Below are 12,026 nucleotides of genomic sequence, written 5' to 3'. Positions count from 1 at the left end.
TTACTGTGTGGAGCCTGTCTTGATGATCTGTAACTATTGATAGCCACTGAATGCAACAGCAAGTACAGATTGGTAAATCGGGTACATTTGGAACTTTTCCTCCATGTCTGCATGATTTTTTAGTAAAATTACATTTACTGACACATGAAAAAGAGTAAAAGTGAAGGTTAGGTCTGTCACCTTATCAAATGAGGAATCTGAAAGGTGACTCGTATGGAATAATAGGATAAATTCTTGAAAGCTGATAAAGCCTGGAGTAGTGTTGATGTGATATTCCCAACCCTACATATATTTAGCTCTCTGTATCCCTGATGGCCATTCCCTCAAGGAACTCCCATCAAGGTGGTGGACACAACAGAAAAGTCTTCACTTATTCCTGTCCTTACATGCCTCCCTTGCACACACCATTCCAAGCATTCTTCCACCATATCTCTCCCTCAGAATTTTTCCACTATACTTTCCCATATCACAGGTGGTCTTCCTCTCACACCAGCCCCCTTAATCACACAATATCATACCCCTTCTTGGTAAACTTCCCATCTTGCATTCTTTCCACACACCCAATCCACCTTAGGGTATTGTTTCAACCATTGTACCACTCTACACTTCATTCCCGTTACATCCCCTGCCATAAACACTTGCAGTTCTTTCTTCAGTCCATTTAGTCATACCACATACTCCTCTCAAGTAGCTCATTTCCACATCCTGGATTCTTGACCTTTGTGACTCATTCTATATCCATGTTTCAGCTGCATAACCCTCTCATTTCTTTCCTCAGTCCATATAGTCATACCACATGCTCCTCTCTAACAGCTCATCTCCACATCCTGGATTCTTGACCTCTGTAACTCATTACATGTCCATGTTTTGGCTTCATATGTCAAGTGCTGATAGGACTAAGCTTTCCCTTAATCCTTTCTTTGCTTCTATACCTCTAACCTTCATTTTTCTTTCACTCTCTCTCCCTTGTCTTTCCTTCCATATCACCAGACTTACCCAAGATGAATCCCAAATACTGTCACTTCTTCCACATATTCATAACACAGTATAGTACTTTCTTATTTCACTCTATAGGGCTTTGCAAAATCCATAATTTCACTGTTTCCTTTCCTTTCAAACACCATTGCTTTATATTTACTTGTATTTACCTTCAACTGCCTGCGTTTACACACATCATACAACACATTACCTTCTGCAATTCCCCTTCACTCTCAGCAAACAACACAGTATCATCTAGAAACAGGCTTGTCACTTCCAAACAAGACTTTTGCATCATTTGCAAAGATAGATAGGATCCCATATCCTTATGCAAGTACACTGACTTAGATCAAGAAGAGCAATGGTTCAAGAACTGCATCTTGTGGCACTCTGGTGGTTACTTCAACCAATATCGAAAAAGTTTTTGCTCATGTATAAAGTGAGTCAATGAACTGGGCAGTGTTCAATTAGTGAGCCTGTGTAAACAAAAAATGTTTTAGTTTACACGATTGTGGCCAGTTTGGTGGCCAGTATATAAGCAAACTGGGCTAGTTTACTGGGATGTGTAATGTGGTTGCTAGCAACTTGTAAACCAGACCAGTTTACAGTGCAGTGTGCAACCTATTGGCCAGTATATATGAAGGTTGGCAAATATGTAAAGTGAGCCAGTTTACAAGGCAATGTGGAGTCTTCCATTCAGTATGTATGTAAATTGAGCTGGTTTACCATCAGCCAAGCAAAGAAGACAGTAGCTTGAAGTGGTATAGTGAGCTAGTTTATCACAGAAATCAAAGTTGTTGAGGCTGTTGGGTTGGAGGATTTTTATTTTTTACAAATTGCAGCTGCTGTATACTTAAACAGTACAGCAACCATGCAAACAGACATTTACGAGCAATTGTTCCTAACCTTAGGTGTTTGTACTCGGGCATCCACAAAGGTAGTACTTGGGGGTTTATGAGCTGTGTTCAAAATTTCAGAATGCTCCAAAGCAATTCATGCATTTATGGATATCCCTTGCCAACCATTAGGAAGACCCTGTGGTTGGGAAGGTACAGGGCCTAGGGGAAATGGGGGATTATGGGGAGTGATCCATGAGATATATACCTCAAGTTCTATAATGAACACTTCATGGTTTAAAATAAGCATGTTTTACTTCATAAACATGCTTATTCTATAAAAGTATAAAAACCAAAGTCTATAAAAGTATAAAATGATGTAAAAACCTTTCATAATGGTATAATGTTAGTATGTCACCACTAATGCTGTGCCTCCTTTCCAACTTTCAGAATTCACATTTTCCTAGGTGTCTAAAATCTTTTTTATAAAACCTAACTTTCAAAGATATTCATATGTGAAAAAAAATTGGGAATATATTTCTTTCACTCCAACAAAGTTTTATAAGATCTGTAGGTGTTTCAGTGAAATGCACTAAAAAGAGCTTGAGGAAAGCTGGAGTACTCGTCAAGTGAGTTGCCACTAAGCATGATTTATCATTAATTTACTTGCAATGAAAAATTGACTACTGACTATCATTATGTGTTACCTCATTTAATAAATCTTTACTTATCAAAGTCAATTTTAGTTAATGATACTTTTCCATAACAGCAACAGTAAAAGAGTTTGTACAATTACCAGCTGCTCCAGTCAGAGGCAGTGTTGTTAAGGTCACTTAGGCACTGGCAACACTTCCTCCACTTTTGCTAGAGAACATTTTGCTGCCTCATCTAGGTCAACTTCTATGTTTGAAGATTCAGTGTCCATAATGTCATTCTCCACACAATCTGAAGACATATCATTGTCAAATGGGTCTCTACATCTTGCTAAGAAAAAGGAAGGTATCATTAAAGATTGAAAATTCCATCACAGAGGTCTCTTGCACACCATGGTTTTGAGTATATGCACTTGGAATAAAAGTATACCATTTTAACAAAACATGGCATCAAGTTTTGAGTAACCATGGTTTTCCACATCACTTCCAATATTTTATCCACACAATGGGCGAGTGTCTTGTAGCCATGGATTGCTTGTGGCTCAGCCTGGCAGACCACCATATCTACGGAAAGGCAGGAGAATTGTATTAACCAGGTAGTGTTGCTAAGGTGAGCATCAAGGTAACCTTTTGGGCAGCATTGATGAGTGGCAGATTTGTGTGAATATGGAGATGTGGCACCAATGGGTACATACCGCCATTATTTTATTACTACAGTTTTGTACATCATTTATATGCGCTTACAGAATGAGCACATTGTTTTTGAAGCAATATATAATTTTCTTAAATCATGAAGTATTCATTGTAGGACTTAGGTATGTATCTCAAGGGTCCTAACACCTAACCCCCATTTCCCATAGACCCTACACCTTGCCAACCATGGGATCTTCCAGGAACATAGGTCTAGTGGTTGGCAAGGGACCTCCGTATAATCAATTCTAGCCTCCAGTTATGTGAACAGGTTTCTTGTTTTGAGAGATACATTTATGTTTAATGACATTCTGGTAAATAAGCTGCTGTTATGTTGGGGGATAAACCATGACACCTAGACACAAATAGATATATGATTTGTACACACAGTAACTAAGTACACTCTATCAAATTTCCTATAAGTATTGAATTTTTTAAAGTTTTTGTTTGTTTTATGCAGGTTATCATTGATCTAGGCATCATGAATTTTTTTGTTTAAAATAAATCTCAATAAGTACATGTTTTGTACTTTACTACTGTGGTTTGTAGTTAATGTAAATATTTTTGAACCTTGTATATTTGAGAAAACATTTAACTCAGACTTGAATAAATGAGGGAAGACTTTATATAGGTAAATATCAGTGGCCTGTATTACCATGCTAAATCAATATTTAAAAAAAATTCTAAATTAATATTTTTTTATGGTGTAAGTTATAATTCAAGTTAATTTAAGCTTTAATTGCAGTCCAGTCAAGACAACTTTGTCCAGATGCATGTCTGTCAACTTCTTATTGTGAAAAAAATCTATGATCAATAATTATTGTAGAAGGAAAATTCAGGAGTATGAATGGTGTGCATAGCACATTGAAAATGACTTCCATCAGTTTAAGGTGTTGTCAATCATTCATATTCTTGAATTTTCATTTGTGATAATAATTGATGATAAATCATTTTGTTGCAATAAGCAGTTCAAAGACCTGCATCTGGACAAAGCAGAAGGCCCTCTGGTATCTCCTCCTATCCTTTACCCTAATTTCACATTAGCAGAGGCCACAGAACTCATCCTCATTTAGATGTTTAAAGGTGGAGTTGTGACCAGTTATCTGAAATTGAATTGGCTTGGAAAGGGCATACTGATAAGTCACTGGACTTTGTGAATAAATTTTAACAACTACAGCTATGATCTTAGTGCATCTGTAGAGTGCAGCTTCTCTGGATTCAAACATAAAAACTTTTGCTAGAAATTTTCAAAGTCAAGAAAGACTTCAGAGCTCTTAGTTTGAAAAGATATTAATGAATATCTGTAACAAGTCTGATTTTTATATCAAAGTAACTGATTATTTCTCTCTAAAGTCAAAGAGACCCATTAATCTACATTTAAAATTGTATGAAAGTTAAATAGCATTTTACTTCATTATGTATTTGTGAAATAAATCTTTGTAAAATACCTTTTTACTGGTATTCATACTTCAGCTGTAGTAGACAACTGAACTAGATCATATAGCTTACCTTTGAATTTTTTTCTCAACATACCACTGGTATGTATTCAAGTATAACATTGTAGAACAGAAAAGCTTTTAAGGAATACCTAAAGGAGGACAGATAGGATTTGGGAATGATGCTGAAGGTGGGAGATGAGGTGGTAACATGGCATATTCTTGCAGTTTAAAAAACAATATTTTTATCTTGACATTATTGATGAAATATTTTAAATTCTTATTGAGTAATCTTAATGAAAATGTTACAGTGAATGTGGGGATGTCAGAAGTAGTGTTGGAAGATTGTTAAGTGGCTGGATCTCTGAGATAAATATGAGATAATGTAAGTTTGCATATATGGTAATCTATTAGAAAGAATGTATCAACCTGTTTGGGAAAAATGAGGATGTATATAAGCTAGAGGAACAACCATCATTGTATGGGAAAAATGGGGATGTATATAAGCTAGAGGAACAACCATCATTGTATGTGAAAAATGAGGATGTATATTAGGTAGAGGAACAACCATCACTGTATGGGAAAAATGAGGATATATTTAAACTACAGGAACGACCATCACCGTATGGGAAATATGAGGATGTATATAAGCTAGAGGAACAAAGAGTGGAAACAGTGAAAATGGACTTCTTAAGCTCTATCCTTTACTGGTAGTCTAGTGTTCAGAATGAGAAATATTTCAGGGAGAAATGAATTTATTGACTGATTACTTTATCTGCTGCATCAACACATGGTTATAAGTGGTTATGGGGGTAGTGGGGATGATATGGAATAGAAACAAAAGAGGTGGAATAGAGTAACAATGGAGTTTTGAGATAACATGAACATGAGAAAAAGATGGTACAGGTGTCCTGAATGAGGTGACAGGAAGAGGGAAACAAATTGAGAGTTACAGAGGTAAGCTGAATGAATATGAAGAAATAGCCTGCAGCAGAGCATGATACTACACAAGTTTTGGGACATATAGATGAAGTTTAGAATGTGCTACCATGCTAGATAGTGGAAGAAGCTCTATCAAAGACAAGCTGATGATTTTAAACTAAATATAAAAGCACACATTTCTATTTTTTACTTACCAAGTGAAGTTTTTTATGTATAGTTCTCTTGTCTGTACTAATCACTGGGTATGTTAACTTCTTCACAGCAGACCAGATAATTGGGGTAAGAAAACTATGTTTTTCGAGACCTTTTTTAATAATGACATTTACGACTCTTAAAATTCTGCAACTGTTGGTCTTTTGCATAAAACATACATATTACTGTATACTGGACAAAAATACAAAACAATATCTGTACAATATATTACAGTTGAAAATAAAATGAGATTTATAAATGTTTTGTATCTTGACAGTAAAACTAAGCCTACACGAGGCCCCTCTCCTTCACTATTAAGTCAGCTTCTGAAAGTAAGAAAGATACAAAAGTTATACAACCTTGAAATTCCCTCTAAATGTTGTTTGTGTACAAGTAACTTATACTGTGTGCAGCAAAATACTTGTGACCGAAATAAGGTAGGACATGCAAACCTATATTCCTCAATTTATTCCATATTAATTGTCAGAAATAATAACATAGATCCATTCCTCTTGTGTTGACAGAAGGAACAGCCAAGCTATTCTGTTAATCTTATAATTTCAGCATCTGAAATTATGCCACCTTTGAAAAATTAAACTACATTAGCACTAACATTTCCTAATGATGTCTTCATACCTTCAATATCAGTTGAATAGGCAAAGATGCTTATCCAGAGTGCACAAAATAAATCCTAGAGGTCTCTAATCCACTTGAAATCAATTTCTGTTCAAGATATGATGTAATCATTTTAATTTTAATCATAAGGATTTTATCACTTTATATTTTTAAAATCCATATTATTCTTTAGAAATTTAAATAGTTTTAATCTCTAACAATTATAGATACTTTGTTAAAAAAAATTTTGCTGCTAATGACCTCTGTTGCTTATGCACCACATAATTCTAAATAATCAGTCAGTCACTAAAATCCATTATACCTTTAATTGATTCTACCCTACTTTGACCATTTGAGACAATCAAATGGAGTAGGACTGTTCTTGACAAGACAGCCGACTCTTTCTGGCAGGAGCCGTCTTGAGTATTCATTAGCGTGTTGTTCCAAATGCAATAAGCATCAAAATCAACAAGTGATAGCAACTGAAAGTTCTGCTTTTTAGAATATTTATAATGTCTTTAGGGTAGGGAGCCCATTATACAAAATAATTCCCACAAAAATGCCTACATGTGCCTGACCCATCTCATGTAAATGGGGAAAGTTAAACGTAAAATAATCTGCTGTAACATTCCTGGATCAACAAAAGTTGTTTTTAGATAATACAGGATAGAGTAAATGGCGCGACTTCTCAACTGGATAACAGAGAGATGAAATGTTTTTCAATTGTCCCTTATTCTCACTTATGCTTATTCATTAATAAGGTATTGTTGAAAATTTTTCAGTTTCTTTCATGTTTTTAACATTTATGATGAAATTGGATCCCTTCAAAATTATGTAATTCAGTACAAAACTTTTCATTCTTACAGTGCATTCATCAAATGAGAATAGACTTATTTAGAAAATATTTTACAATAATTTTACAAAAGCACAAGATTACCACATCTGTTTCAAATGAGAAGTCATTGATCCCAGTGCTACAATTGCTGTGATGGCTGAAATCTATTGTCATGAGCTATAATACTTCCTTTTCTCTATTAGTCAGTTGCTCATCATTCAGACTTTCAGTTTCTAATTAAATCAAAATTTTCCTTTAACAGTAATCAAGCATTTACTAGGTATGTTTATAGTAGGGAGGGTCTTGCTTTTCTGTCCACCAATTCTTCTGATTTTTGTTGGTACATCTGTCTGACTGCAGTTGCCCGTTTTCACATTTATGTGCAGTACAGGGAAGGAGTCTTATATTCATGGGACCTGGTCTCTTGGACTTCGATGTCATAAAACTATTTAAACTTTTATATAGTGTCAGTATTTACAATTTCATTGCTTGGCTCGTTGCTTGCTCCATCCAACACTGTACTCTCAACACATCTGATGTCATCTGACTTCTTTTATTAAAAGTTCAGATGCTTGATGTGCTTACCAATGTTTCGAGAGAGAGAGAGAGAGAGAGAGAGAGAGAGAGAGAGAGAGAGAGAGAGAGAGAGAGAGAATGTCATACAGCAAGGCTAGATTTAGGAGTGTGGAGGCCTTCAGTCATTGACTGACTAGTCATCTCTATAGTTATCACTCCTCCCTATGTACTGAAATCATGACCTCACAGCATGTGACTTTCTGATCATTTACAAAATTAGAATGCAAATCAGCATCATACAAAAACTGTATTGCAGACTGTCTGCAGTGATACATAAGTGAAATTCTTCATAAATGAACGAGAGGATGATAGACATTAATAAAACATTTTTTCACACTTATTTCCCATTCCTCATGTAGCAAAGTAGTTCCAAGCCCTTACGAAAAATGGTCTCATTTGCTCATTTCCACTCTCTAGCTGTGAACTTTAATGCACCAAAATCAGAGGCCCCTATCCACAGCCGAGACCCACAAACCTTTCCATGGATTCCCATGACCACTTACCCTGCTTCAGCCAACTAATGGTACATTGCCCTGTGAATACCACGTCACTTCATTCTCCCTATGCCTCACACCCCTCCATTATGTTCAGGTTCGTATCAATCAAAGTGTCTTTCACTCCATCCTTCTGTCTCTTTCCTGGTCTCCCCCTTCTCCTTGTTCCTTCCATTTCTAATATGTATACCTTCTTAGTCAGCCTCTCCTCACTCATCCATATGTCCAAAACCATTTCAGCATCCCCTCTTATGCATTCTCAACCATACTCTTCTTACTACCACACCTTTCTCTGTTGTTTTGTAATCTAAATATATCTTTTCATTAAAGCAGACGAAACATCCTTAACATCCTATCTAACCCTAGAAATTAATGTTTTCAACTTAAACTTATAGTTTCAAAGATATTCATGTAATGACGGGGAATAAACAAACTTTGGAAATATTTTTTGCCCACTCCTTTCACTGTTATAAAGTATGGAAGTTTTGTAGATGTTTCAGCACAAAGTACTAAAAAGTGCGAAAATAAGGCTTAAGTGTCAAGTGAGTTGCCACTGTGCATGCTCTAAGGTTTATTTTACCAACAACAAAATGCTGATTGCTGATTACTGTTTTACTTTATCTCAAACAACAAATCTTTTCTTGTCATAATCAGTGTCATTCAATAACAGTTTTTCATAACACCAAAACTATAAAAGCAGGTAAAATTACCAACTGCACAAGTCAGATTCATTATTTTTAGTGTTAGGCAGGAGGTGGCAGCTCTGCCTCCACTCATGCTAGAAAACCTTTCCCTGCCGTATCTTGGTCACCTTATGACATTGAGAGTTAGCATACATAAAATCACTCCATGTGACCTGAAGACAGGTTAACATCACAAAATAATTTGGGATCATCTGCCTGGTTCTCTAAATCTAGCTAAAACCCACATGGTGATTCAGTATACAGGAAATAAACAAAACACCAGGACACAGAGCTTGAGTTAACCTGATGGCCTGTCTCTTATTAGTCTTAATAGTTATGAATAACTGTTTACAATCAACATTCTATGAAATTGTAAAGATTCTAAAGATAATACTGATGACAACTGTAGAAGCAGAAAGATGCTTCTCTGAGTCAAAGAGAAAGAAAACATTTTTGCACTATGACTGTATTTTGACAGTCTGAGCAATGATATCCACTAAAATCAAATGATCACAGACGTGAAACAATGTAATGAAAAGGTTAAACATTGCTTTCTCTTTTTAAAAACTGTTGCTTGCATTCTATATTCAAGTAATCTTGCTGTGTATAATCAATCTATGGTCTACCCACACATAATGTAAAGCTCAGGTTAGTGAAATTTTTATACTTGATCATTATTATTAACCTCCCCACCCCCCAAAGCAAGGTAGTGCCAAGACAGATGAAGAGGGGCTGCATCCATTCTCTAGCTGGCATGTCTAGTGCAGCAAAAACACAGCTCCCTATCCACATCCAGGCCCAACAGAACTTTCCATAGTTTACACCGGATGTTTCACATGCCCTGGTTCAGTCCATTGACAGCACATCGACCCCAGTATGCCACCATTCCAATTCACTGTGATTCATACATGCCTTTTAAACTCCTACATATTCAGGCCCTGATCACTCAAAATCTCTTTCACTCCCATTGTTTCATCTCCAATTTGGTCTCCCCATTCTCCTTGTTCCCTCCACTTCTGACATATATCCTCTCTGTGAGCCAACACATATCCTCTCTGTGAGCCAACACATATATCCTCTCTGTGAGCCATCCCTCACTCATTCTCTCCATAAGTTTAAACCATTTCAGCACACCCTCTTCTGCTGTCTCAACCACACTCATTTTTGTTACCTTATATCTCTTACTCTTATACTACTTAATCAAACCATCTCACACCTATATTTTTTTTCATACTATTCGCCATTTCCCGTGGTAGCGAGGTAGCTTTAGGAACAGAGGACTGAGCCTTTGAGGGAAATCCCCACTTGGCCCCCATCTCTGTTCCTTCCTTTGGAAAATCAAAAATGAGAGGGGAGGATTTCCAGCCCCCCGCTCCCTTCCCTTTTAGTCGCCTTTTACGACACGCAGGGAATACATGGGAAGTATTCTTTCTCCCCTATCCCCAGGGATAACACCTATATATATTGTCCTGAAACATTTCATTCCAACAGACCCACCCTCTGGACAACCCTATCTACAGAACATGCCTCGCATCCATATAATATTGTTGGGACTACTATTCCTTCCTGCTTACCCATTTCTGCCTTACCAGATAATGTTCTCTTTCAGCACTCCCAGAATCTTCCTCCCCTACCCACCATATGATTCACTTCTGCTTCCATGGCTCTGTTCGCTGCCATGTCCACTCCTAGATCTCTAAAACACTTCACTTTCTCCATTCAAAATTAATTCATATACAGAGCATCTGATTATGCAAACTCAAAAGAATTATATAAAAGTACTGTATGAAAATGGTACAAAAAGTGACTACCATTCACCAGTTTGGGGAAGACCCACCCCTTATCTCTTACTAACATCGATTCTATCGTGTTGGTGGTAAACAATAATGACACAAGACAGACAAAAAGGATTTGACCCAAAGGTATAGGCTGACAGCTAAACACTTAATTGCTTGTATCCTTTGTTTATTTACAACAGTGTAAAAGATAATCTTAAATAAAAACCATTACCAAAAAGATTATATCAAAACATAACATCAATTTAGTAACTTTCAAAATCATAAACTCAGAGACAAAAATATCTTAGTTTTCATTTATTTAGTAAAACAGCTCAAAACAACTCTTTAACTAAAGAGTCAATTAAAAAACAATTGACTGGTCCACTTGGTAAAAGAACATTCTAATAGCTGGTCTGTTATGGACACACTTAACTTTTACTCAACAAGTGTATTAACCATGTGTCAGTTAGCATTGCCGCAAAAGCCAAGTGAATGGTATGAGATGTGCTAAAGTGTTTGACCCACCTGACCAACAGTCACATGATCAACTACTATGTCATCTTGTTACCATAAAGTACTACCAGCAGTATGCTACCGCCAATGATTTGTTCTCCCATTTTTTGTTTGCTTGTTACTCATTTCAGCAATACATAAGTATAAATATACTTATTTGGTACAAATTATTGTATAATACTAATCATACATTCACACATATCCCTCTTGCAGTTATGGTCTCTGTTTGTCAATATTACTGGCAGATGCAAGAGTATATGTATTAGTGAACATAAAAATACACATCAGGATTTTGATCATATCTTCCATTTGTTATGCAACATATGTTGTTCTTCATACTTGATCGTTGTTTCCCGCATTAGCAAAATAATGCTAAGAACAAAGGGCCCCACTTGCACACATCCATTCTCAAACCATATATATAATGCACCATAACAAGAGCCCCTATCCAAAACTAAGCCCATGTCTACTTCATATGCCCTGGTTCAGTCTCTAAAAGCACAATACCCTCTGTATACTATATTTCTACAATTCTCTCTATCCTATGCATACCAAGGAGAGCTAAGAGACAGCATGGGCTCTGGGGCAACACCCTTCCTGTGAAAGGGAGGGAGCTTGCCTGGCAGTGTTCTTTGGGTCCCTTTCTCACTCTCTTTTTCAACTTAAAGTAATTCACTACAAATCACGAGTCTGGACAGCAATGAGCTCACAAACAAATCAAAATGCAAGTAGTGTACCATGTAATGATATAGGAGTGATTTCAGGTGAATCCAGTCACTAACTCCAGTGTCACCACTTAGTGTCA

At 36.4% G+C, this 12,026-nt stretch overlaps 1 protein-coding gene across 7 annotated transcripts in view; it reads right to left on the bottom strand.

Annotated features, from left to right (window-relative positions):
* Nucleotides 1–5,828: 5,828 nt before the first annotated feature.
* Nucleotides 5,829–12,026, bottom strand: part of LOC139749612 (uncharacterized) — a 327,271-nt gene continuing 321,073 nt past the window's right edge. For all 7 annotated transcript variants that reach the window (XM_071663735.1, XM_071663737.1, XM_071663738.1 and 4 more), the window contains one exon: nt 5,829–6,053. In XM_071663735.1, coding sequence (XP_071519836.1) covers nt 6,042–6,053 — 12 coding nt within the window. In that variant the 3' untranslated portion in view covers nt 5,829–6,041. The remainder of the gene's footprint in view (nt 6,054–12,026) is intronic.

This window comes from Panulirus ornatus, chromosome 7 (genome assembly GCF_036320965.1).
Source record: "Panulirus ornatus isolate Po-2019 chromosome 7, ASM3632096v1, whole genome shotgun sequence".
Classification (NCBI taxonomy): domain Eukaryota; kingdom Metazoa; phylum Arthropoda; class Malacostraca; order Decapoda; family Palinuridae; genus Panulirus; species Panulirus ornatus.
This window is presented reverse-complemented; position numbering and strand designations above follow the sequence as displayed.